The sequence below is a fragment of the Hippopotamus amphibius genome, chromosome 4, assembly GCF_030028045.1.
Source record: "Hippopotamus amphibius kiboko isolate mHipAmp2 chromosome 4, mHipAmp2.hap2, whole genome shotgun sequence".
Taxonomy (NCBI): Eukaryota; Metazoa; Chordata; class Mammalia; order Artiodactyla; family Hippopotamidae; genus Hippopotamus; species Hippopotamus amphibius.
Window position 1 is genome coordinate 25056248 of NC_080189.1, and position 27772 is coordinate 25084019.

Consider the following 27772-nt stretch of genomic DNA (forward strand, 5'->3'; position numbering starts at 1 on the left):
GCCATCAGCCACATGTGGTCAATGAGCACTTGAAATGTGCTAGTGCAACTGAGGAACTGAATTTTAATGTTATCTAATTTTAATTAATTTAAATTAAGTTTAAATAGCCACCTGAGGCTAGTGAGTGATATATAGTACAGCACAAGTCTAGGTGATTAAACTTGAATCTTGCTGTCATATCTGATATCAGAATCTTCTCTGTAGGTGTTTTTTTTTAATTAAATAATTAATTTATTTTATTGGCTGTGTTGGGTCTTTTTTTTTTGCTGTGCGGGGGCTTTCTTTTTAGTTGCTGTGGGTGGGGGCTACTCTTCCTTGTGGTGTGCAGGCTTCTCATTGCCCTGGCTTCTCTTGTTGTGGGGCACGGGCTTTAAGTACGTGGGCTTCAGTAGTTGCAGCACGTGGGCTCAATAGTTTGGCTCACGGGCTCTAAAGCACAGGCTCAATAGTTGTGGCGCACGGGCTTAGTTTCTCTGCGGCATGTGGGATCTTCCTGGAGGAGGAATCGAACCTGTGTCCCCTGCATTGGCAGGCGGATTGTCAACCACTGCGCCAGCTAGGAAGCCCTCTCTGTAGGTTTTTAAATTATTTTGGGACTTCCCTGGTGGCACAGTGGTTACGAATCCGACTGCCAATGCAGGGGACACCAGTTCAAGTCCTGGTCTGGGAAGATCCCACATGCTGTGGAGCTACTAAGCACATGTGCCACAACTACTGAGCCCACATACCAAGACTACTGAAGCCCACACCTAGAGCCCATGCTCCATAGCAAGAGAAGCCACCACAGTGAGAAGCCCACGCACTGCAACGAAGAGCAACCCCCGCTCACCACAGCTAGAGAAAGCCCACGCACAGCAATGAAGACCCAACGCAGCCAAAAATAAATAAACAAATAAATACATTAAAAAAAATAAAGTTATTTCTACATGCCTTGTGTAGTCCAAACTTGATTAAAATGCATAACAGCATAAGGCATTATTTTTTTAAACTCTTAAGAAGCAACAAAAAGTTTATAACATTAAAAGTAGAACTCAAATTCTGTTTAAAAAAGGAAAACAATTTATCCTGTGCTTGAGGCTTAGACATTATTTCTGAAACCTCACACAGCAGAACAAAATTCATACCAACCCAAGAAAGGTAATGTTCTCTTCCCAATTTACCCCATCTATATAATAAATCAATTTATAATACAGGATTTATAAAGGTATAATAAGCATTTATAAAACTATGTGACTTGGGCAACGGTTACAAAACTTTTAGTCAATAGATCAACTTTGCAGCCTGTCTTATTGTCATTTAATGGCAAGACCAACCTTCATTCCATTCTCCCGAATGCCATTAATCAATGTCTCTGGGTTCTCAGTAGCCTTAGTTAATTGTATATTGATTTGCTCCTGCTGCAGCCATCAGCCTTAACCACTGTCCAGTTTTGTCGCCTCGGTCCCTGCCTGCCACACTCAAGTCTCTAAGAAAAAAGGCATAAGGAAAACTTCAGCCAGTGGTACTACCTTTATCACGAGGTAGCATAGCTTCAGAAGACAGAATGAGTTTCTATGGAAACAGAGACCCCAGGTTTGAAGAGTTGGCCCTTCCCAGGGAAGCCAGTGGCCTGGAATAGCCAGAAGCTGATCCAGTCTAAGGCCAGGTCTCTGGAGTGGGTTGGCACGGTCCCCATCAGGACAGCCAGTGTCAGCTATCAGAGCTGAGGCGCCAGAGCAATGGAGAAAAAGCAAAGCAAGAGATGGGGATGTGGAGGAGTGGTGACTGTGGGGAATGCAGGGGCACGGTGAAGAGTGGGAAAATGGGCCCTGGGCTTTGGGAACAGATGCAGAGTAGCTGGAATGCGTGGGGGTGGGGCTGGCAGCCTTAAATGAGCAGAGTTCAGGCAGACAGGTCATCTGCTGGGAGTGAAAGGGCAGGGATGGAGTTAAGGTAAGAGACCAGAGTTCAAGTGGCAGCTTGAAAGGGCGCCTCGTGTGCTCAAGGTGGACTTCAGGATGGTCCATGCCTTTTTCTCAGGCACCCTCTTCTGGATCTCCTCCAGCTTAATTCACCCAAGGGGTAGCTGTTTCAGGTAAAATAACACCCTATTTCAGCCACATTCCACATAAAACCACAGAGACATCAAAAAGCAGAAAATCTCTTTCTCCTCTTCACCTCAAGTCTTTCTTTTATGTATTCATGAGTGGCATAAATTTCAATAAGAAATGATTTTATGAAGAGGAAAGATAAATTTAACATTGTACTACAGCCTGCTGTTCAGTGGAAAGCAGTTTACTCTTTTAAGAGTGTTTCAGAGGGTAAGATATTACTTTACACTGCAATTGAAACAGGCTAAACAACTATAGAGTTATGTGATGTTTACATGCTTTTTTTAAAAAAGTGGTCTAGTAGTGAGGATTTGGTACTTTCAATGCCGTGGCCTGGGTTCAATCCCCTGTCAGGGAACTGGGATCCCACAAGCAGTGCGGCATGCCCCCCCGCCAAAAAAAGTCTCCTTTGCAATATGTATAAAGCATTGAGCTGTTTCCCTCCTTCTGGAGCTTTGTGCATGCAGCAGGAACAAAATGGACAAAAATCTCTGCTTCCTGGAAGCTTACGTTTTATTTTTTTTATTAATTTATTTATTTTGGGGGAAGCTTACATTTTCATATCAGAAATTCAGGATGGGATCATTATGATGGCTGAACTTTAAATTTGGATTAGAGGTACCTGCAACCAAGGCAAAAATAAAAAAGACACATTAGGTTATATAATGCTCACTGTCTGATCAAAGGAAGTATATTATTTTTTGGGAAGAGACAAACTTTTCCCTTGACATTGAATTCTAGAAGGTTGTCATCACACAACTATCTAAAGAGCAATGCGTAATGGGCGATGTTTGCTGTAGAGTTTTACAAGAGATGCAGAAATGTGGCTTTTTCTTATTAAGTCCTAAAGGAATACTATTGGATGATAACTCAGTGAAAGGTTCTATGGTAGAAAACAGCAATTATTATAAAGAATGACTGTCAGTACCTTCCAGGACCTTAACCAAAACAGCTAAGAAAGGGAAAACAAGACCTAAAATATTCTAAATAGGTCAAGTGTAGAGAATAATATTTAGGTACTCCCTAGCCTGTACCATTTTGATGAGGGAAGAACAGAGAGGCTCTAAAATTTGAATCTGTAAACCTGACGTGACCCTGACCGTTTACTAAGCCCTCCTGATATCAGTGTACTTTGGTTCAAGGGTGTATAGAGAACAATCTGGAACATTCTAAAATTGTTTACAGCTTTTGAGCTGGCAATTCCACTTTGGGAAATCCCAAGGAAAAAAATGTCCTGGAACAGAGTGGGAGGAGTCCAAAGCAAGTATTCTGTCAAAGGGGTTGAGAGGAAGGGCTCTGGAATGTGTTTGCCAAGGTATGAATTGCTTGTGGTTTGCTGGGTATTGTTTCTAAAGTTCAGAGTGAATTTTTTTTCAAATAAACTTAGTTCTCAGTGCCAGAAGATTAATTTCTTATCCTCTTTCTTGTGAGATACATGACACAAAAAAGTGGCCTAAACAAAAATGTACAGGGACTTCCCCAGTGGTCCAGTGGTTAAGACTCTACCTTCCAATGCAGGGGATGCATGTTCGATCCCTGGTTGGGGAACTAAGATCCACATGCCGTGCACAGTGCGGCCAAAAAAAAAAATGGTACAGCTTAATGATTTATCACAAAGCAAAAACTGGTGTAATTACCACCCAGGTCAAGAAGATGAATGGCCAGCATCCCCTGAAACTGCCCTACTAATTGCTGCTCTTCCTAAGCCTGTATCTCAAAACACTGTAATTTTGCTTCTGTTTTTTTAAATTTACAACTGGAATTAAACAAGAGGTATTCCTGCATGTGGGTTCTTTTGCTTGACATTATGTTGGTGCGATTCATCCACGTTATTTCACATAGCTGTTGTTTACCATCTTCATTGCTGTACAGTATTCCCTAATGTAAAGTCTATACCACACTAGGCTTATCCATTCCACTGTTGATGGATAGCTGGCTTATGGCAGATTGTGTTTTCTGAAGATGACCACAGGAATATCTCTCAACACACATGTTGTTTTTGTAAAGTGACCTCAACATTCCTCTCATCAAAAGGTGGAATCTATGTCCCCTCCCCTTGAAGGCCTTTGCTCTGCCTTAACCAACAGAGTGCAGCAGAGGTGACTTCCTAAGTCACTTCATAAAATATGCCTTGCACGTCCACCTTGTTCTTTGGGGATGCTTGCACGTGCCATCAAGCTGGGCGAAACCCGAGGCTACACCATGGAGAGGCTGTGTCCAGGTCCGTTGGTGAGTTCCTGGCCAACAGCTGACATCAACAGCCAGCTGTATGAGGGGAGTTCCCAGGTGGCCTAATGGTTAGGATTCCAGGCCTTCAGTGTTGTGGTCCGGGTTCAGTCCTTGGTCAGGGAACTGAGATCCCACAAGCCCACAGCCAAAAAATATATATATTTTGTTCCCTGGTTGCCTAGTGGTTAGGATTCTGAGCTTTCACTACCATGGCCTGGGTTCAATCCCTGGTTGGGGAACTGAGAACTGAGATCCTGATAGCGTGCAGTGCAGCCAAAAAAAAAAAAAAAAATCCAGAAGCATGCATATACGTGCGTCTTCTGTGCTATTTTGGGAATTCCCTGGTGGTCCAGCTGTATGAGGAAAAAGCCTTTAGATGATTCCAGCCTCTCACCACTGCGTCACAGCCTTTGAGTCTCCCTGCAGAAGTCACAGACACTGCAGAGCTGAGACCAGACATCCCCTCTAGGCCCTTTCTGGATTCCTGACCCACAGAATCCACAAACATAACAAAATAAGAAACGCATGTTCATGAATATTTATTTATAGTAGCTAAAAACTAGATACAATCCTGTTGCTGACACTATTACTGCATATTAAACCACTTCAAACCTAGCGCGTAAACCAGGAACATGCGTTTCTTTGGGGAATCTGTAGGGGTCATAGGTTATGAATATCTTTAACTTTGGTAGATAATGCCAAACTTTTTCCAAAGTGGGTGTGCCAATTCAGACTGCCTCCAGCAGTATATGAGAGTTCTAAATATACCATATCCTCACTAGCATTTGATATTATCAGTCTTTTAAAATTCCAGCCATTTGGGGGCAGGGTGCGGAAATTACTTTTATTATTCTGAGTCTAGGTTTTTTTCCTTAAACGTTGAGATTCCTGGATGGAGGTGCCTTTGTCTCACCTCCCTGAGTCATAGTCCCATGGGCCTGTTTGGATTGTTTGCCAGGTTCAAAGTGCACTGAGGAGGCTTCACAGTTTTAACACTTCCTAGATGCTCAACTGAGGCAAAGTGACAAAATGGGCCCCCCCCACCCCCGCCTGCCAAAAAAATAAAACTCCAAGCCCCCAGCAGCTGCTGCTGCAGCCGTATGAAAAAATACAAACTCTTTTTAAATGATAGATTACACAGAAAGAACTCCCAGGACAGAGGGGCATGGGGAGGCGCAGGGGCTGCTCTAGCCGCTGGCAGGGAGCCTCAGGGAGAGGTCCAGCAGGGGCTGCCGAGGAGAATTTCGGAGTGCTGAGATGCTGGTGGACGCTGCCTCGTCCACTCGGAGGGCAGTCATAGTCCCATTATGGCCTTAATTTGCATTTCCCTGCATTCTAATGAGGCTAAGCATTTTTAAATATGCATAACTGGTATTTGGTCATAAAGGTATTCTCCTTTATTATCTTCTAGGAGCTTTATTATTCTGCCTTTCACAATAATAGCAACAATTCCTGGAGTGACCGTGACATCATTTCGTTTGCGCTCGTCATCTTTTGGGATTGTAGCTGTTTCAATGCTATCCTAATCCAAAATGAGAGGATCTGACCTTGGAATATTCTCCTGCTCCCAGAACTTAGATATCCTTCATTGTAAACCAAAGGATGAAATCAAAATCCTAAGGCCCCAGGAGAGTAAAACTCTTTATACTTCAAGCAGCCTAATCCCACTTATTCATTTGGGACCCAGCCTCTGCAGAGGAGTCCCCCACTCTCTCTGTTCTCCCTAGCACACACCTTGCCTCCAAACCCAGTTCTGCTTGAAGCCACGACTCTCCTCCTTTCTCACTGTGCCTCCACACAAGCATCACGCCCCCATGCCCATGTGGCCCCTGGGGCCAGGACAAGGCCATTGAGAGGAATGCCTCTCCTGAACTCTGGATTCCCACATTTAGGAGCAAACACAAGGATGTCAGCGCATTTTTAGTGTGACCTCAGACCTTTCCAGCTTGGTGTTTGAATTCCCCTGGAAGGATTAGGATGGCTTCTCTTCCTGGAAGTTACTACTTACGGAATTGCAAGGCAGTTAGGTTTCCAGGCTGCTCTTCTCTAACATGTGAGACCAAGTTCTTCTCCCTAGCCATGACTGACAAATGGGAAGGTCTGTCCGGTTACCCTAATGTTTACTGCTATACAGATTCCGCTAGGCATTCATTTCTCTCCCCCTTCTTTATTCTCTTTGTCCTTCATCCACCTTCCTTCTTCTTTTTTAAAATTTATTTATTTTTTTTTTATTTTTATTTATTGGCTGGGTTGGGTCTTTCTCTAGTTGCGGCTAGCGGGAGCTACTCTTCGTTGTGGTGCATGGGTTTTTCGTTGCGGTGGCTTCTCTTGTTGCGGAGCACGGGCTCTAGGTGTGTGGGCTTCAGTAGTTGTGGCACGTGGGCTCATTAGTTGTGGCTCATGGGCTCTAGAGCACAGGCTCAGTAGTTGTGGTGCACGGGCTTATTTGCTCCACGGCATGTGGGATCCTCCCAGACCAGGGTTTGAACCCGTGTCCACGAGCATTGGCAGGCAGATTCCTAACCCCTATGCTACCAGGGAAGCCCCCCACCTTCCTTCTTGCTATGACTTCTCTATATTCCTAAATGAATTTGTCTCTTCCCCTAAACTAAAAATACACCCATTATACTTAAGCACCCTTGGCCTAGCCAAGAGGGCCTGGACAAACCAAGGTGAGAGATGAAGTGCAGAGCCATGTGGGGTTGCAGCTCTGTGGACAGAGGGTGTTGGAGTTCAGCTAAGTTCCTTATACCTTCTTCTGAAATTGCTTCCCTCTCATGGGGGCAAATGAAAATACAAGACTCTACTAAAATCTGTAAGGGCTGCAAAGTGTGGCCAGGGGGAAGCTGGGCTGGAGATTGGAGAGAGACAGAACTGAGCATTCTCCTGATGTGCAGCCTGCCGTTGTGGAGGGAGTTGAGGAGATGGGTGTGCAGACCCTTGTGATTGGCTGAGGGATGAGTGAGGCCTTGAAGGTACCCCATCACCTGTGGAGTCCCTCAGGAAACAAGGCATTGATGTGCGGGCCCTCCAGACAGAGCAGGCATGAAGAAGGATAATGCCTTGGTTATCTAAGGTGTCAGGGTAGGAGGGGGTCTCCCATTCCACCTGCTGATGGAACCTTAAGAGAATAAATCAGGAATTCCCTGGCGGTCCAGTGATAAGGATTTAGCACTTTCACTGCAGTGGCCTGGGTTCAATCCCTGGTTGGGGAACTAAGATCCCACAAGCCTCAGGGACACACCACCCCACCCCACCCCCCAAAAAAAAGAGTGAGAAAAAGAGAGAATAAATCACTAAGCAATGAAAGAAAAAAACAAAACCAAAATCAAACACCCCAACCCATTCTTAATACAAAAAATCCACCCCACCCCATGCATTACTTTCCTTAAAAGTTTCAACCTCTATCTCATATCAGTATAAAAACTTTTTAGACCCAGGAAATGCAAAAGAGCGAAAAGGAGTCAGAGCATGGTGGGAGCATAATAAATGCTTACAGAAAAGGGTTGTAACTTTCTAGGAGGTAGGTGGTACTGATGAACTTCTCCCCCAACAAGGCAGCTTCACAGAGGCCCTCCCACCCCAGGCTCCCTAGGGAGGGCATTTCTAAGGGTCCATACGCCACAGTAGGTGCTGGTCGTATAACGCTGGGGAAGAGCCCAGAAGTTCAGCTCTAATCACTTATTAAGGGGATTGTGATCGTGCAGCTGCTCTGCAGGACTTGGTCCCGCCAGCCCTGTCTACTGGCCAACACAGCCAGCATGCACCCTGGAAAGACAGCACATTGCTTCTCTTCGGTGACAGTGTGATTGACAGTTATACCTTTCTCGCCTCCAGGCCAGAATTCACCTGGGTGAGAAAGAATGAACAGGAGTGAGTCTCACGTGATCATAAACCAACAGGCGAGAAAAACTGCAAATGTCTCTTTCCTTTTGGAGTTTTGCTTACGCCTGGTTTTACTGCACATCATTTCAGTACGCCTGCAGAGCCACGTGTTCATCATTTTTGGTAACTAAGAAGCCCCATTTTGCCTTCTATGGGTGCTTAAGTAAATTATAAACGCTATCTTTTTGTTCAGTGTCTATAAGGGGCCAGGGAATGTACTACATATTTTTTATACACTATCATATTATCTCATGAAATTGCTACAATAATCCCCCATGGGGAAAATGTTTCCATTGTAAAGGCAATAAAACTGAGGCTCAGGAGGACAGGATTCCAACCTAGGTCTATCTGACTCCTAAATTCAAGCTCTCGGTCCTTCTGTCAATCTATTCATGAGATATGGTTTTGGAAGCTTCTTGGAGGCCATCCCACCTCATAAGAAGGCTGAGGCCATTGTCACAGACCTGAAAAGGATTTTCAGTAACATTTAATAACAGTCACCTTATCTATTTTTTCTTATCTCACAAGGTCTTTTGCCCATCCAGCTTTTATTTTTCCCATCAAACGATCCTTGTTTTTTCAGTCCTAGGATTAAATGCTGGCCTACATGAGTCACTGTTTCAAGCCACTGTGACAATTTTCTGTGTTCCTCCTACAGAAACTGCTATCTAGCATCTTGGGTAATTTTTTTCTCTTTTATCCAACTTGATTGTCCTTTTTCTCCCAAGAAAATTTCTAGTCCTACAAAGAAAGCAGTGATTAGAGGGAGTCTCCTCCAAGCTCCCTGGGTTAAGACAGAGCTGAATATATCTGAGAAGGTTTGCAAGTCCTGGGAGGGATTTTTTTTTTCCCCAGAGACAAAGGACAATTTATTACTTATACCAGTAGCAGCATCAGACTGTCAGCATTTTTGTGCGAGTCGCCGAGCCTCAGTTGTTACAAGGTGATGTGAAGAGTAAGAGGTAACATCTTCACATGCTGTGCATTGCATTATAGCAGAGGAACCCTGTGCTTAGGAAATCCAAATCTTTGCTAATGAGCATTAAACATAACTGCTCTTTGCTTTGAAGGGAGACAAAGCTGTTCACTGTAGGAACATTTTAAAAAAAATCGTCCATAACAAAAGGAAATTAATACCTTGCTTATAAAATGTGAGAGACCCATTAAAAATTGTTTCCTGACAGTGAAGTGTTCTTTTACTCTGATTGCTTTTATCATAGGTTTTAAACTATTTGATTGTGATGTGCCTTGTAGTAATTTTTTTCATACCTCTTGTACTTGGATTTTGTTGAGTTTCTTGATCTATGAGTTTATAGTTTTCATCGAATTCGAAAACTATTGGGTTGTTACTTATTCAACTCTTTTTTTTTGTTTTCTCCTGGGAGTGATTTTTAAAGATGGGATTTGCTTTAATAGCCCCTGCTGGTCTCAGCCTCACCCCCACTTCCAGGGCCTTTGCCCCCTCTTAGGGATTCCTCTCTCCCAAGTTCTAGGTAGCCAAACACTGCTGTCTGGCTGCCCAGAGGAGGCCTTGTTGGCAGACTATGCCCAGTACTTGGCCCACACCTCTTTCTCCACCCAGCTCATGTATTCTGGAGGTCCTAGGATGGTCAAGTTGTTTGCAGGAAGCAGACAGTTAACTTGAGGTCTTGTTTATTGATGGACCTTGGAAAGCTCCTGATCTTCTCCTTACCCTGGGGCCTAGAATTTCCAGGGAGAGACAAGATAAACCTAAAAGGAGATTGAAACACACTGATAAGAACAGGACAGCACAAAGTGGTGCTAGCCCCATGGAGTGGGGGTATAAGGAGGAATGGCACCTTGCTGAGAGCCAGGATTATTATTGTCTTGCTGGGCATTTGCTCTGGAGCCCCTACCAAGGGCAGGAACTCATCTTTGGGACCAAACAGGACAGGGTAGAGCAGAATATTCTCCTTTCTTGGGATGTGGCTTGGAGGGGCAGGGTTATCTCTCCAGATCTCAGTGCTGAGAGGTTACCATAGGAAAGGTGCTAATTAAAACAATGGACTCATTCCTGTTATGGGTTGAATTGTGTTCCCACAAAATTCATATGATGAAGTTCTCACCCCCAATACCTTATAAGGTGACGATATTTGGAGATGGGGTTATTGTAGATGTAATCAGTGAAAATGAGGTCATACTGGAGTAGGGTGGGCCTCTAATTCAATGACTAAGTCCTCATGAAAAGAATGCCATTTTTGAAAACACACACACACACACACACACACACACACACACACGGAGGAAGAACGTCATGTGAATATTGGACCCACAAGCCAATGAACTACCAGAAGCTAGGATAGAGACCTAGAACAGATTCTTCCTTAGAGCCTCCAGTGGGAGCATGGCCCTGTTGACACTTTGATGTCAGACTTCTGGCCTCCGGAACCGTGAGACAATAAATGTTCGTTGTTTAAGCCACCCAGTTTGTGGTATTTTGTTACAGCAGCTGCAGCCAATTAATACACCTCCCTATGACAAAATAAAATAAAATAAAACAAACAAAAACAAACAAACAAAACACCCCAAACAACCCAGGTAAATTAGGGTTAGTTTCTCATTAGAAAGATGAAGTCCCACAGCAAATAAGCGGTAGTTTGGCCTAAATCCCAATTTTTCCAGGCAATGTGCTCCCCTCCACACACTTGCCAGTGATGTCCTCCCACTGCCTCTTGATGGAGCAGGACAGGCCAGAAGATGCCACACAGTCAGGAGACTAAATTTTCCCATGTCTTCTTTCTCATTTCCTTCCCACATACTACTTCCCCTTACTTCATACTTCCCCCTTTCATCTCCTTCTCCATACATTTTTAAAACATGGGAGTGGATCAGGAAAGGAAGAATGCCTCCGGTTAGGAGGCGGGACTCACTTGGGCATCTTAATTCCTCTATTTTGACCCTACTTCCTTGTCAGCTTTCCAAGCAGACCAGAGCTCAGGGGATTCACCCTCCAGTCCAGAGAAACCCCAGCATCTGGAGGAGATAGGCAAACTCTCATTTTCCTATTTGAATTGCTTGGTGTCTCTGTGGGCTGGGTGATGAAATTCTCTTGTCTTCTCTCTCCATTGGAGCTCTCCCAGTACTCAGGATATGTGAACTTGGAACTCCAAGGGAGACAGCTTTTTACAGACTTCTTTGCTTCTATCCTTGGTCTTCATAGACTATCTCCATTATTGCCCAGGGCTTATAGACTGACAGCTCCGTTCTTATCCAAGGCTCCTTCAGTAGCTCCAAAAGTAGCTTTAATTTTTTTGAGACCAGGGTGATAAAGAGAAGGGAAGCATGCATAAGAACTTCCTGTTCAAAGACATCATGCTAAGTGAAATAAGCCAGACACAGAACAAATATTACACTATCCCACTCATACGTGGTACCTAGAATAGGCAAATTAATAGAGACAGAAAGTAGCATAAAGGTCCAAGTATTAGGGGGAGTGAGGAAAGGGGAGTTATTGTTTAATGGGTACAGAATTTGGGACGATGAAAAAGTCTGGAAATGGATAGTGATGATGGATATACAACATTGTAAATGTACTCAATGCCACTGAATTATACACTTAAAAATGGCTAGAATGGTAACCTTTATGTGGTGAATATTTTCCTACAATGTGAAAAGAAAAGAAAATATCAGAGGTAAAATCAACGTTCTTTATTACTGATCCAACAGAATTATAATTTTTTTCTGAGTTATTAAGATTAGTACCCTTGGGCAATTATGTTAGATAGTTTGGCTGATATTTTTACTGGTTGGTTTAAAATAAATCCCTGTTTTCTCCTGAAAAAGAAGAGGAGGATTCTATTCTCAAACCCAGCTTCCTTAACAGTGACAATAACACCTAAAGGATTTACTCTGTTGGATTCCAGAGCCTGTCTTTTCAATTCCATCCCTGGTGGACGTCAAACTTATGGTGTGGGGAGGGGATATTGGGGGATACGGAATTAGAAGGGGAACTGGTGCCTCAGAGCGCCCGCAGCTGCCGAGTCTCTCCCAAGTCTGCATCTCCTTTGTCCCTTCTGGCCTGATACTGACTCCCCTGCCAATCACACTGCTCGACTCTCAAGGGAGGTGTGATGAAGGAAGCCTGGGTTACGGACTATTACCATCAAGCCCAGTATCCCTACCAAACGCAGAGCACTGGGCAGGCTGCAGGGGGAGCCCGCGTGCAGAATGTGCGGGGCCGCCTGGCTCTCCCAGGCAGGTTCCCAAGTGGCTGATCCCCTGCGGCTGAGGTCAAGCAGCTCCAGCCAGCGTTCTCTTCAAACACTCTTGGATTGGGATAATTATTATTATACATTCTATTAAGAAAAATAGAAAGAAAACTAAGAGAAAGAACTCAAAGTACCAGGAGATAAGAGAAACCGCATAGAGGATGGAGAAAGTGAGGGCTTTGGTGAACGGTCTAAATGCTGGATAGTGAGAGAGGAAAAGAGAATCGGAGAGTGAACAGAAGGTTCCATGAAACATTAGTATTGCTCTTTCTTTCACAAAACGGAGAAACATGGAACAATCCAGGGAAAGCTAAAATAATTGATTTCAGGTAATGGAGATCTGAGAGAGTAAGAGCAAGAAGTGGACCTGAAGGGAAATTCCCTGGCGGTCCAGTGGTTAAGACTCCGCGTTCCACTGCAGGCGACACGGGTTCGATCCCTGGTGGGGGAAATAAGATCCAGCGTTCCCCGCGGCCAAAAAAAAAGTGGACCTGAGGGCCAGTAAAGAGGAATTCGGTAAGCTGATGGTTGGTGGTGAAAGGCATGCCAGCTGGGCTGATGATGAAACGTGGGACACAGACCATTCGAAGTCCGGTTACTGTTTTGATGGTGCCAAGCCAGAGACAGTAATGAGACGATTTATAATTACGTGTGCTGCTTTGGGGGCCTTTGTGGACACAGTAAAAACGAAGAGCTGTGGATTCCTGGGACAGAGGTAAGATCCTTGTCCTCGGTGAGGGAGCTCTCTTCCCCATTGCCTTTGGGTCTTGCTAAGCAGTGGAAAGTTACCCAAGTTGGAGCACTGAGCTTTCCTATGGAGGACCTGTTACAGACATAGTTTCAATGACAACTAGACTGTGTTAAAACACTTCAGTCCCCTCTCACTCTATAGTGAGACCAAGGCCAAGATCCCACAACCTTCAAAAAGCATACGGGCAAAGACCTAGCATCATCAATGACACTTGTTCCTCATCTTCTTCCCTTTCAAAAGTGCAAAAGTTTATGGATATTTCAAAGGCAGCAGAAAGAGAGCCACCCAACTATCTCCAGATAAGGTGACTCTCGGTCAGAGAAGGAATGTCATACAATAGGCTTAATGAGCCCAGAGATCAAAAGGGTCAAGTGAAGAAGCAAGAGAGACATGACAGGATCACAGAATTAAAGCAGCTAGGGTGGGGCTGGTGAACTGAGTCAATAGACAATAGCATTGGTTTTCCCTGGTGGCACAGTGATTAAGAAACTGCCTGCTGATGCAAGGGACGCAGGTTCGAGCCCTGGGCTGGGAAGATGCCACATGCTGTGGAACAACTAAGCCCGTGTGCCACAACTACTGAGCCTGTGCTCTAGAGCCCATGTGCCACAACTACTGAAGCCTAGAGCCACAGCAAGAGAAGTCACAGCAATGAGAAGCTGGCGCACTGCAACAAAGGGTAGCCCCCGCGCAACGCAGCTAGAGAAAGCCTGTGCACAGTAATGAAGACCCAACGCAGCCAATAAATAAATAAATTTATTAAAAAAATAGGATTACCTATTGGCACGTAATCGTAGTAGTAATAGCAGTAACAACAATTATAGTGTAATACTTATATCGAGGGTTCTTTCCATATATTCGCTTGTGTAATACTCACAACAATCCTATGAGGTAGGTACTGTTATAGTCACATTTTATAGATGTGGAAAACTGAAGCACAGAAAGTTTAAAAATGTAAGCCTAAAAAAAAAAAAAGTAAGCTCCACGGAGGCTGAAATTTGTCTTTTTTATCCACTGCTGTTATCCCAGTGCCTAGCACATAGTAGGTGTTCAGTAATTATTTGTTAAATTAACAGTTAACTGGCCCAAGATCATGCAGATGGCGTGGGAGGGCTGGGGCAGGAACTGAGGTTTGATGGCGCTGAAGATTCTGCTGTTAATTACTGAGATATACTGTCCTGGATGTTGAACAGGAGATACGCTTTGTGTGTCTCTCAGCCTGAGTTACGTGTACTTGATAAACCCTGTCCTCACTCTCAAGGCTGGCTTTCTGAGGGAACACTTCCTAACTCATTTTATGAGACCAGTATTAATTACCCTAATACCAAAAGAGTTAAAGATATCATAAGAAAGGAAAGCTGAGCACCAGTATGTTTCATGAACATAGATGAAAAAAAATGCTCAGCAAAATATTAGTAAGTTGTATCCAACAATGTATAAAAAGAATCATACACCATGACCAAGTGAGTTTATTCCAGGTATGCAAAGCTGGTTCAGCATTTAAAAAATCAATGAATATAATCTATCACATCAACAAGCTAAAGAAGAAAAAAATCATATCAATTGATGTAGAAAAGGCATTTAACAAAATCCAATATCCACTCATGATAAAAGCTCTCAGCAGACTGGGAATAGAGGGGAACTTCCTCAGCTGGATGAAGAACAGCTACAAAATTTACAGCTGAGGTTAATCAATTGTAACAAACTGGACATACTGAAAATGGGTGAGGCTATGCATGGAGCCAGGCAGGGGGTATATGGGAAATCTCTGTATCTTCCTCTCAATTTTGCTGTGAACCTAAACTGCTCTAAAAAAAATAAAGTCTATGAGTATGGTGGTGCCTTTTTAGATACAACACTTAAGACATGGTCTAAGAAAGAAAGAATCGATAAGCTGGGCTTTATTACAATTAAAAACTTCTGTTCTTTGAAAGACAACATCAACAGAATTAGAAGATAAGCTACAGACTGGGAGAGAAGATTTGCAAAACACATATCTGATAAAGGAATATTATCCGAAACATACAAAGAACTCTTAAAACTTAACAATGAGAAAATAAACACCTGATTAAAAAATGCATCAAAGGCCTTAATAGACATCTCACCAAAGAAGATATACAGATGGCAAATAAGCATATGACAAGATTATCCATGTTGTACCTTTAAGGAAATGCCAGTTAAAAGGACAATGCTATACCAATCGACACCTATTAGAATGGCCAAGATCCAAAACCCTGAGAACACCAAACGCTAGTGGGGATATGAAGGAACAGGAACTCCCCCTCATTGCTGATGGGCACCAGCACCTCCCACTTTGGGAGACAGTTTGGTGGTTTCTTCCAAAACTAAACGTACTCTTAGCACGTGATGCAGCAATTGTACTCCTTGTTATTTATCCAAAGGAGTTAAAAACTTATGTCCACAGTGGGTGAATGGATAAATAAACTGTGATTCATCCGTACAATAGAATATTATTCTGTCCTAAAAATAAATGAGCTGTCAAGCCATGAAAAGACATGAAGAAATCTTAAGTGCATATTACTAAGTGAAAGAAACCAACCTGAAAAGGCTACATACTATATGATTCCATTATATGACATTCCAGAAAAGGCAAAACTACAGTGATGGTAAAAAGATCAGTGGTTGCCAGGGGCTTTGGGGGAGGGAGGGGGGTTGAATAGGTGAAGCACTATGGATCTCTTTTTATTTATCTATTTATTGATTGATTGATTGATTGATTGATTGATTTATTGGCTGCATTGGGTCTTTGTTGCCAGGCTCGGGCTTTCTCTAGGTGCAGAGAGCGAGGGCAACTCTTCGTTTCGGTACGCGGGCTTCTCATTGCAGTGGCTTCTCTTGTGGAGCACGGGCTCTAGGTGCATGGGCTTCAGTAGTGGTGGCACATGGGCTCAGTAGTTGTGGCTCACAGGAAGATCCCACATGCTTCGCGGTATGTGGGATCTTCCTGGACCAGGGATGAAACCTGTGTCCCCTGCATTGGCAGGCGGATTCTTAACCACTGCACAACCAGGGAAGCCCATTACAATTTCTTAGGGCAGTGAAATGACTCTGTGTAACACTACTTGTGGATATACAACTTCATGCATATAGCAAAATCTGTAGAACCGTACAGCAGAAAGAGTGAACCTTAATGTATACAAATTTTTAAAAACTATGTAGAGGTCAGGGAATCCTAAGAAGAAATGCAGAATATCACTAAATAATCTAACTGTATTACAAATGTATGAAACAGCTTCAGGGACAGGAGTGGGGAGAGGGGTGCTGATTTAAGCAACTTTGGAAATGAGTGAAGTCTGTAAGACTAAAGGTAAAATAAATTTCACCTAAGTATTGTACAGACTTCACAGATAAGCAAGGGAGGACTTCACAGATAAGCAAGGGAGGACACTAGAATGGTCCAGGTAATGATGGATTGGAGCTGGGGACACCAGTATGAACTCATGTTTAGTTTAATAGAGATACAAGTGGTTACATATGGAACTATTTATAGATATGTCTGTATACATAGATTATTACACGCAAATATTTCTTTGCTCTCTCAGTTGAGAGAACCCAGAAGCACTGACACTCCAGTAGCAGCCAGCACACCAAGTGCCCATATCTTTGTTTCTTTTACCATTCTCCAACAAAAGGTACCAGAGCTCCTTGGAGAAATGGCTGATTCTAGGCCTGGGGCAGGAAATATATAGGATAAATAAGGAAATACTCAAACACACACACACACACAAAACAAAAACTGAACCTCATGGAAAAGGCGGTATGCCAAAGGGACATGGAAGCCAACTGAAAGAGCTCCCAATGGCCAAAGCTGAACAATTTGAGCATCCAAAAAAAGGAGTATATTGGGTAATAATCCAAAGAATAAAATGTATCCATAAGTCCATATTGATATAAATAAACTATTGAACAAATAAATGGGAGAGAAGTAAAAAAATCTCCCGGGCAGAAGAAATCCAAAATCCATATAGATATTTCACCCTCAAGCAGGTGAAGCATAACTCCCCACTCCTTAAGGGTGAGCTGTACATAGGACTTCCTGCAGAAAAGTACTGTATGGAAAGGAGAGGAGAAGAGTAACTTCAGTGGGGAAACCCAGTAAACACTACCTCAACCAGATGATCAAGGTCAGCATCAACAGAGGTGTCATGCCGACATGTGATGTGATGGGATGAGAATGGCACTTCACCTTTTTTGGTCTTCTTCCTCAAAACCCCTGAGCCCAGCCTCATCATGAGAGAAACACCAGACACATCGCAGCTGAGAGACGTTCTACAAAATATGCGAGCCCTCAAAATTTTCAAAGTTATCAAAAACAAGAAAAATCAGAGAAACTGTCGTAGCCAAGGGGAGCCTCAGGATACCTGGTGTCTAAATGTAGTGACCCGGATGGAGTTCTGGAACGGAAAGAGGATGTTAGGGAAAAAGAGGAAATCTGGAGAAAGTCTGGACTTTAGTTATTCATAGCATATCCACGTTGGTTGATTAACGATAAATACTAATGTGAGATGTTCATAACAGGGGAACCTGGGTATAGGGTGTCTGGGAACTCTCTATATTATCTTTGAAATTTCTCTGTAAATCCAAGACTGTCCTAAAAGGTAAAGCGTATTCAAAGGAAATGTATTTTACAAATGGAATGCTCTCTGCCTCCCCAGATCCTCCTCCCCACGCAAAGTGGGGCGGGATGGAGTGGGGAAGCTTTGCAGAGCGCAGAGCTGGCCGTCCCCAAGGAGCAGATGGAACTTCGGGTCACCAGGCGGGTCTGAAAATCCCAGTCAGGACGCAGCCCCTTCCCCCTTGGGCAGGGCTGGTGCCCTTGCAGACCCAAAGCTGCACTCTCCACACGTGCCTGGGCCGCTGTGGTCTGAGGTGCACTGTGCAGGACCTGGCAGCTTTGGGCTGGGCTCTTCCTCACCTGCCCTCTCCTCCATCACCAGGGGTCTCCTCCCCTGGCCTCCTGGAGCCTGTGGCTCTAACCCCCGAACTCCCCAGCTCTGCTGAGGGCTGTCTAGGGGAGTGCAGACTCCCCACCCCGCCCGGCAAAGCCTGGTCCTAAAAGAAACAAGCTCAGAGGTTAGGGGCTCGCGGTGAAAAAGAGGGAAAGGGGAGCATCTTCTGTGTCTCCAGTTGGGAGGAAGGGCTCTTCACTCTCTCCCTGGCACATTCAGAGGGAGGGAGCTGAGTGGCCAGCGTTCAGGTCGCTGAGCGGAAAAGCGCTGGGGTTTGCTGGTGTTAGAGCGGGGTCTGGGCTGGGTGAGTAGGGTTGTCGATGCGGGAGTTGCAGATTTAGCACCAAGCTTAGGAATATCCAAGGAACTTGAAGATTCTGTAGGTTTCTGTAGCCAGGACACTGCTATGATTTTAAACTCGGAGGCGCGTGCTGCCAGAGAGTGGTTTTGGTGAGGTGGCCAGTGCGCTCTGGAAAGCTGAGGGCTGGCAGGAGATGGGGCTCGCTGGAGAGAGGGAAGGTGGGAGCCAGAACCCCACAGCCTACAAACAGGTGCCACAGGGAGGGGTGGAAACAGCCTGGAACTGGCATTGCCACCCCCAGTGTGTGCTCAAAGCCCGAGGTAAGGTGTCAGAGCAAAGCCGCTGGTCTCTGCTCTGGCTGCGCCCTGCCCTCTCCAGCTTTACGCACGGGCTTGTCTTGTCTGCTGGCCCCTTGAGGAGGGCAGGGGAACTCCAGAGGCCTCTCTCGAGGACACATCGTCTCCCACAGCTACAGGGCTTTATACCAGGGGCTTCCAAGGGCAGAAGAAGCCAGTGGTCAGGGCTCTACAACGGGGCGAGGGACAAGCAGGAATGGCCGTGGCCGGACTGGAGAGGGGCGCACCGCCTGGCTGGCGGGTGGCAAGACCTCTGAGTTAATGTATAATTGTGAGCAGATGGCGGGGGCTGGCGGCAGCCTGGGGCCTGGGCCCAGCTAATGAGGGACAATTAGCCCTAAGCCCAGCGGGGGAGGTTGAGAGAATCAGACGGTGAAGGCAGGTATTTGCTCCTCAAACAGTCTGGCGCGTTGGACAGAGGGCTGAGTGGCTGAGCCTTTGGGCTGGCTAGGCCCCCCTGCCACGGCCTTTCCTCCCTTTTCCCTGCCCCCATCACCTCTGGGTCGAAAGCCTCTGTTTGTTCAGACCCAAGAGTGTGTTGTAAAGGCGGGGGGGAGAGGGTAGTTTATGGGGGAAATCGCTGCCACCACCATCTGCCAGGTCTTGTCCCTTCTCCCCCCGACACCCCTATCTCCACCCTCACCCAGCTGTCTATGGGAATAGTGGGTTCGGACATGGAGCCTTTGGCCCCCAGATGCCTGGGCAAATCAAGGGGAAGGGATGAGGCTGGAAAGGAGGGCTAAGACCAGGGCTACCACATGTCTTCCTTGGGACCTCCTCTCACCCAGGCATGGCTGAGTAGAGGGACCAAGAGTCCCAGCTGCCCTGGGAGTGAATGGGCTCTTTAGCCACTGGGGCATGTGCTGTCCTGCCCCTGGTACTGAAACCGCCTGCTGCAGTCTCCCCCATGCCCCCAGGCTCTGGGCTAGTCTGAAGATGCTGGAGGAGGCTGGAAGAGAAGGGCGGTACGTGTCAGGGTAAGGTAGAAAACCTACTTCTGTGATACAATCGGCTCTGCTTTGAGCATAAGCGTTCCCAACCCTAGGATTAAGCTGAACATACAACATCCACGTCCCTGCCCCCCAAACAAAAGCATTTACCAATGAAACCCATTCTTTCCTGCTCTGGGTCTAGTGTTAGAGCACCATACCCTGCTTACTTTCAGACTGAATCCTGAGAGAGTTTCACAGACTCCAAGGTATGGGATGGACACAAAGACCTTTCCATGTCTGTTCCTTCACAAGGGATCTGCCCAAGACCATGGCAACAAAGCTTCCATGCACTGGGGGCCTTGTTTCTCTTCAAGCTCCTGGGCCTCCACCCCAACAACCATCCAGGTAACCTGTGGTGTCCTCTGTGGGAACAGGAGTGTCATTTATCACTTAGAGTCTAAAAGCACCAAATCCCTAGTGGAAAGGAGCCTGATAAAACTAGAAATGGATAAATACCCCATCTGCAACCAAACTCCCCTCAGGGGCTCATTCTCTCCATCACCCCTGTTGTCAGGGTACTGAAGTCCAGGGTCCCCCAATTTCCAGGGCAAGAACTCATCCTGGACATCACCTCAGTCAAGGAACCAATTGGAGGATTGGTGAAGACCCTCTTGGGAAGAAGTTGTGCTATGTGACACCCTCTTCTATGCATACCTCGTTCTCTCAGAGATTCACGAACCAACTTGGCCAGTATTTAGGTGTTGGTCTATATACCCCTTTATCTTTTACAGCAATACACGTAGAACTCAGCAGTTGACTCAGATCCGAAAAGTGCATTCTGGCTGGGAAGCGGTGTGTGCGGTTCTGGAAGTCACGTTTGGGCTTCTGCGGTTTCAAAGCTTTGGGGACACTGTCCGAAACTCCCCGTCTTCCTCATTCCCCGCTCCTTTCAGGAGTACTGGACCCTGACTGGGTGCATTCAGCGGCCAGGGGGCCTGCATAAGACCGTCTCTGTACCTGCTGCAGGGTGGCAGGTAGGTGCAAGGTGGGCTCTGAGGACTTCCGGCGGAAGGACACAGTGGGGCATTGCCTGTGGTTTGCCCTGACTCAGGGCGGGTGTCAGACAGCCCCGTGCACACCTGCCTCCTCCTCTCTCCTCTGCTTGTGGCCTGTGACATCACCGGCTGCTCCCAGAAGGCTGCCCTCTGCTCCTGAGCACAGACTTCTGTAGCTTTGGACCCCCTGGCAGGACTGAAGCAGGAGCAGAGCAGAGGCTGTTAGCAGCACCAGACCACCACCATCCCTGGAGCCTGCAGGGGTCTCAGGAGCCCAGATGAGGAGGTGGAGACCCTCCTACCGAAGCTCTCACCTCACTACACAGGTAGCTCACCGCAGGCTCAGTGTCTGCTCTGCCTCTCATGCTGGCTCCATGTCTTTGTGTGGCCAAGCCAATCTCTCTCCTCCTTTGTCTGGGCAGCCACCACCCTCCTGCCCCTTCAGCTCCCCTCCCCTGCTCTCCCATCTTGTGAGGACCAGTTCTTCCATCAGACTTGTTAATATAACTGTTGGAAATGTGTGGCGCGGCGGCTGGGGACGGGTTTCTGTTTGTGAGTTGGGGCATGATGATTTTAGGTTTGGAGATGACTTAGGTTTGGATGTTGAACCTGAGTCCCCACAGCTTCTCTGAGCTCTGATCACTTTGGGGGGGGGGTACAGTCCTGTCAAGGATTCAGGGTTCGTCTGATTTTCTGAGCTTCCACCCACTCCCACTATCCTGGCATAGCCCTCAACGTCCCCAGATTGACTTTCCTCTCTCCATTGCTTTGGTGGCAGCAGGCGTGGAAGCAGAGAAAGAGAGCCACGAGGATCAGAAGCTGCAAATTTCGGCTTCTGAGGAGGGACTGGCTGCTAAACCTCCTTGAGCTTTCCTCCCTAGGTGGCCCCTGATTTGTGGGAAACCCAATCCGTGCCTCAGCTTTCTTTCTGGAGAAACCTCTGCTTTCTTCTTGACTTTCTGGAAAGATGAGAACTTGCAGGGGAATGTGTCTCTAACTGCCTAGAGAGGAGTGAGAAAAAGCTGATTTGTCCCCTGAAACTTAGCAAGTCGCTCTGGCTGCCACCGTCTTTGTGAGTTCAGTGTTGCTTCCGCCGCACTAGTCCCCTCTCCCTGGGTGCACTGTAATCTCTTGGAGGGCAAAAGCCTTGTCGCTTTTCTTTTTACTCCCTTCATCCTGGGCAACCAGCTATGTGCTCATGATTAGTACCTTACTCAGTAAATAATTGTAGATTAGCTAACTGAGCTGAGGAGACAGCATGGTTATTATAGGAAAGTTCTATGTGTAAGCTGTTCCCTGGTGTGACCTCCAGCCCTGCCAGGGGTCCAGGTATGAAAGGAGGTGCCTTCAGCTCCCCTTACTAGCCAATGAAAGCAAGACAGACATGGTGGCCCATGACCTGTGTCCCTGGCTGCCAGCAACTCTCTCGTGCTCACATTGGCTTCTATGCGGGTCAGAGACAGCTTTCTCCTTCTTCCCCCTCCCTCCCTTCAACATGACTTCAGTAAATGGTCGTTGAAAGAATGAGTGTCTGGTCCCAGAGACTTAGCCTCTGAAAGTATGAAATCTAGAACTAGAGTTAACAGGAAACAGCAACCCCAGCAGGTTAGAAGCTGTCGAGAGAGGTGTCTTCCACGAGAAGCCAGGACTTCAGGCTTGTTCATCTCTACTTCCAGTGGGTGGGACCTGAGCCTCAGTGCCTGGGGGTAGAGCTGGGCCCTGGTGTTTCCCCATACCTTCCTGGAGAGTATCAAAAATCAGAGCAAGATCCTCCCATGAGGTGCTCTGAAGGAAGCTTTCTGGCTGGTGGTTTGGAGACCATAACCTCAGGAGCTGCTTGAGAGTAAAAGCAGAGCCTTGAACCTGGTTCCCAGCCTCAGACCAGGGTGATGGGGCTCTTTGGTCCCTGGTGCCTTCCCTGGCTGGGCAGAACATCCTGAGCTTAGGAGGCAGGAGTCCTGTCCCAGGCGCATCACTCTGTGGCTGATAAGATTTTTGAGGGGTCTGAGGCGACAGCCGTCCATTTGGAAAAGGGAAAGCATCATCCCTTTTTACATGACCTCTTGTAAGGGACTCATGAGAAAGGTGTGTGAGAGAGCCTTCCCACCCTCCCAAGCCCTTATCAGGACATTGAGGAAGATCCAGTCCTCTTTTGACCCTGTGATGTTTTAATTCAGAGGTTTAGTAAAGAGAAATTGAGTTTTCACAGCCAATCTACTGGCAGACTTTAGAAACCTTACCCTCTATTACAAAACACCTCAAGACCATTCTAAGCAAGACCACTGTCTTTGGGTGGAGACCCACAGAACTCTTGGTTATTGCAGGTCCAGCTTCAAGCACAAAAAAGGAGCTCCCAGGAGGAACTCCCCTCCCCAGTCTTTCCAGTTCCTGCCCTTCTAGGAGGCTCAGCCTCGAGCATGCGGCAGGACGGTAAGATGCCCAGGAGAAGTGGGAAGAACAGGGTAACATAAGGAGGGCGGGATAGCTCAGGGCTCTGCTTCCATCCATCCAGAGTGGTTTCATCTGCCCTTGGCCAGCATTGGTGGGGCATGGAGAACTCCTTCCAGTCAGTGTCTCCCTGTTTCACCGGGTTCCCTTAGATCACGAGGGTCAGCACGTATGACCAAGGAGCAAAGACTCACCCGTGAGCCAGCTCCCAAAGAAAGCAGCATGTTTGGGGGACCTTGGGAGCAGAAGGGGAGCAATCCCCTAGAAAGAAGACTTTCTTTATGGTGGGAAGCCAGGCTGCAGTAACCCTCTCCCAGGAGGGTCCTCCATGCCACAGGTGGGCCGGGGAGAGGGGAGACGTGGGGTACAGCTGCCTCCTTCTCCTGCCCAGGGATCAGCAGTGTGAACCAGCTGGGGGGGCTCTTTGTGAATGGTCGGCCTCTGCCCCTGGACACCCGGCAGCAGATCGTGCAGCTGGCCGTCAGTGGGATGCGGCCCTGCGACATCTCACGGAGCCTTAAGGTAGTGTGCTGGGGACACGGTGATGGGGAGGGAAGCAAGGAGAAGGGGCCCCGCTAAGGCAAGTCTGGGGCTGTTGCAGACTCTAGGGCCTTTGGGGCTTGGGCTGCTTCCCTGAGGGCTGGGATGGGGAGTTGCAGGCTTCCAAAGGTGAGGCTGGACTCGACTCTGCGGCCTGGTCCAGAAAGTCTCACTTTGGTCTCTAGCTTCCTTCTGTCCCAGCGACACTCACCTTCCGCCCATCATGCCTCACCTGTCCCTGCCTCTCACCTGACGCAGGTATCTAACGGCTGTGTGAGCAAGATCCTGGGACGTTACTACCGCACGGGCGTCTTGGAGCCAAAGGGGGTGGGGGGAAGCAAGCCGCGCCTGGCCACGCCGCCGGTGGTGGCTCGAATCGCCCAGCTGAAGGGTGCGTGCCCGGCCCTCTTCGCCTGGGAGATCCAACGCCAGCTCTGCGCGGAAGGGCTTTGCCCCCAGGACAAGACGCCCAGTGTAAGTGCCCTCCCCTCCGGGGACGGGACCCGGGGCCGCCAGGCGGGCTTACTTGGCAGTGGGGCCTCCCGGGCTGGGGGGTGGGGCTGCTGGGCTCTTTTTTGACCCAGAAGTTTCTCTTCTCAAAAGTGGTGGTGGTGAGACAGGTGAGAAGAAGAAAGCATGGGGGGTGAGAGGAGGCTGCCCTTGGCAATGACGTGTGGGCCAGGACAGAGGAGAGAAAGGACACTGGAAAAACACCCTGAGGACGCAACCCTGGGTCTGCGCACTGTCTCCCTACTCAACACCTCACATCCTCAGGTCTCCTCCATCAACCGAGTGCTGCGGGCACTGCAGGAGAACCAGAGACCGCCCTGGCCACAGCTCAGCTTGCCAGGTGGGTCTTGGAGCTGCCTCCAGGGAGGTTCAGGGCCAAACCCAAGCATTTCATGGTTCTCAAATTCCTTTCTTGTTCTTTCTTGGATCAGCCTCACAAGAAGACAATAAAGAGGGCCTGGCAGGGGGTCGCCTTTTCTCTCCTGGCAGGAGAAAATGGAGGCTCAGAGGAAGGGAAGTGACTTACCCATGGTCACCAGCTGGTTGTTGGCAGGCCCAGCTCCCTAGGCCCTTAGGTTCACAGGACCTACCGAGAAGGAGGCAGCACCGGGCCTTCTACACCCTCCCCCTGCCTTGTTCACAGCTTCTCTGAGCACCTTTGATGTGCTGTGGGGTCATGCAAGCCTGGACCAACCTCACGGCTGTCTCCCCGCAGATGCTAAGCAGGCACCCACCATGGCATTGAGCGTGCCTCCCCCCTAGGGTCCCTGCAGTGACCCCCAAGTAACTGTGGCTGCCCCAGCAGTGCGGCTCGGCTCCTACATCCACACTGCCCCCGCCCCACCGCCCCAGGGACTCGGGGACCCCATTTGACCAGAGGACTCACCATCAGAGCCCCCACCAGCCACTGTCTCCCTCTGTAGCTGTGTTGGCTCCAGGTCCTCGAACTCTGCCTAGTGGCTCTGAGGCGCCCCGGGCTACCCACCCAGGGACTGGCCACCGGAATCGGACGATCTTCTCCCCAGGCCAAGCCGAGGCGCTGGAAAAAGGTGCCAGGGCTGGGGCAGACGGTGGGCCATGGAGGCAACAGCCAGGAGGCCTGCGGGCCGAGGCTGAGAGCTGGAGGCTGCAGGTGGCCCTGCCTCGGGGAGCGGGGCAGTTCAGGGTTGTCGCGGGCGAGGAGTGGGGCCCGAGGGGGAGACAGGCCTTGCTCCTGACCCGTGCCCTTGCTGTACGAGCCTCCGTCTCCCCAGAGTTCCAGCATGGGCAGTATCCTGATTCAGTGGCCCGCAGGAAGCTGGCAGCCGCCACCTCTCTGCCCGAGGACACGGTGAGGGTGAGTGAGCTGTGCCACACAGCGTGCGCAAACCACAAGGACAGGGCGTGTGCGCCGGGCGGGCTTTGGGTCCCGGTGATGTGGAGAAGGCGGCCAGAGGTGGAGACAGGCTTGTGTGCAGCAGAAATGGGACGAGCCCCTCCGTCGCCCTTCTGCTGAGCGCTCCCCTGTCCTCCCCGCTCCAAGCCTTCACGTCGAGGAAGGGGACAGAGAACCAAGGCCGGAGCAGGAGGGGAGGATGTCAGGGCTGAGGAAGGGTCTCTGCTCTGAGTCCAGGTCAGGAACACATGGTGGGAACAGTAGCTGCTGGGCGTTGGAGCACACGGCCAGCTGTGCGGTTTCTGCCCTCCCTCAGATCTGGTTTTCCAACCGAAGAGCCAAATGGCGCCGACAAGAGAAGCTCAAGTGGGAAATGCGATTTCCAGGTGACTTCTCTGCCCATCCATCCACTCATCCATCCACTCACCTACCCTGCCTTCCTCTCTCCCTGCCTCCCTTTCTCCCTCCCTCCCTTCCATCCATCCATACATTCACCAAACATTTACTCGGCTTCTCCCATGCACCAGTCCCTGTGTTAGATGCTGGACACACACAATCCCTGATCTTCAGGGCTGCACTGCCCCCAGTTTACCATCCCTGGGCTTTAATCCTTCTTCCCCATTTTCCCAAGACCCTGCCTTGAGGAGGAGGGAGTTTAGGGCTGTAGCATCCATCCCCTCTCACCCCTGCCAGAAGTCGTTGCCTTTCCCAGAACCTCCCTGCCTCTCACCTCCACTCCCTGCTCAGCAGCCCCCTGTTCCTCCCTCTAAGTGGATCTGCCCTTACCTTGTAGGTGCTTCCCAGCGTCTGACGGTACCAAGTGCCTCCCCAAGGATCATCTCTGCACAGGTATCCAGGAGGAGGGGGAAGTATGTGAACTGGGAAGACTGAAGGGATCCCTGCTTGTTCCATTCCCGGTGGAGGCCTGAGCTAGGATGCAAGACTGCCCTGGGCCCCCACAGTGCACGCTTCCAGAAAGTGCCATCCTCATAGTCTACTACGTAAATGACTCCCTCTGAAGTTGTTCAGGATACAGCCTGGGGAGGGGGGCAGCGTGGGGTCATGCAGCCCTGGGGTTCCAGGCATGCTAAACAGGAGGCATCACTGGCAGCTGAGGTTTCCTTCTGCTTTTTCTAGCAGCCCCCCGGCAGTGTGTCCACAGCAGTCCTACCTGCCCTGGAACCCTTGGCTCCCTCCAGCTATCCGCTGTGCTGGGGGACAGCATCAGACAGGTGTCTAAGTGACACCGCACCAAAAGCCTGTCTCAAGCCCTGCTGGGGTGAGTATCCAGGCCAGGCCTCACTCCTTCGGGGTGTGAGGAAGGCTGACTCCTTGACCCACTGGAGGGCATGCATCCCTTGTTGGGGTCATCAAAAGAACCTCTATACAGCTTTCCTCATTCTTTGCATGGCCCACAAAGCTGGAGAGACTAGTACCCCTGAGTCTATAGTACCATTGATGGCCATAGCAGGCAGAGGGGCTGGGATTGGGATTCAAGTATATCTATCCAGGGTAGAGAACCAATGTCTGCCCCCTCCCCATCAGTGACTTTGAGGGTTGGGGTGGCAGGAGCAAGCCCAAGCTCACACTCTCTTCATCCCTACAGGCTACCTGCCCCCCACAGCCGAGCTCCCAGGGTTCGGTCCTGCTTTGCAATCCTTGCCGTTGCTGCCGCTGCCTCCATCGCCAGTCTTGGTGCCCCTCGGGCCTTGTGCTGGCCTGGCTCCCCACTGCGAGGCCTGGGATGAGGGAGGTGGCCCAGAGTGGAAAGGAGATGCGGTGGGGAGGATCTGAGACTGCCTACTCCAGCAGAGCATCGCTCCTTCCTCCTTCCTGTGTCTCCTCCTCGTCTGTGGACCTTGCCCCCTTATGTGTCACCTGACTGGAGAAGCCGTGCCCACCCACTTTGCACATGGGCCTTAAGAGGCTTCCAGTTGGCAGTAATAAAAACATTTTTAAAATTAACAGTAGTTCTGTTGTCCATCACGTTTTTCCCATGGGCACCATAATCCCACCCCTGTATTTAACAATTATAAACAGTTTGCTATCATCTATCTATCTATCTATCTATCTATCATCTATCATCTATCTATCATCATCT

At 48.3% G+C, this 27772-nt stretch overlaps 1 protein-coding gene and 1 pseudogene across 1 annotated transcript; both read left to right on the forward strand.

Moving 5' to 3' along the window:
* Nucleotides 1-6998: 6998 nt before the first annotated feature.
* LOC130851844 (mth938 domain-containing protein-like) lies at nucleotides 6999-7378 on the forward strand (annotated as a pseudogene).
* A 5579-nt stretch (nucleotides 7379-12957) lies between these two features.
* On the forward strand, nucleotides 12958-27465 carry PAX4 (paired box 4). The gene is made up of 13 exons (XM_057732552.1): nucleotides 12958-13148; nucleotides 20535-20595; nucleotides 20697-20777; nucleotides 23123-23228; nucleotides 23638-23768; nucleotides 24045-24260; nucleotides 24561-24636; nucleotides 25220-25345; nucleotides 25550-25632; nucleotides 25988-26057; nucleotides 26465-26520; nucleotides 26809-26950; nucleotides 27278-27465. The coding sequence occupies exons 1-13, from the start codon at nucleotides 12958-12960 to the stop codon at nucleotides 27463-27465; spliced, it is 1527 nt and encodes a 508-aa protein (XP_057588535.1).
* The last annotated feature ends 307 nt before the right edge of the window (nucleotides 27466-27772 follow it).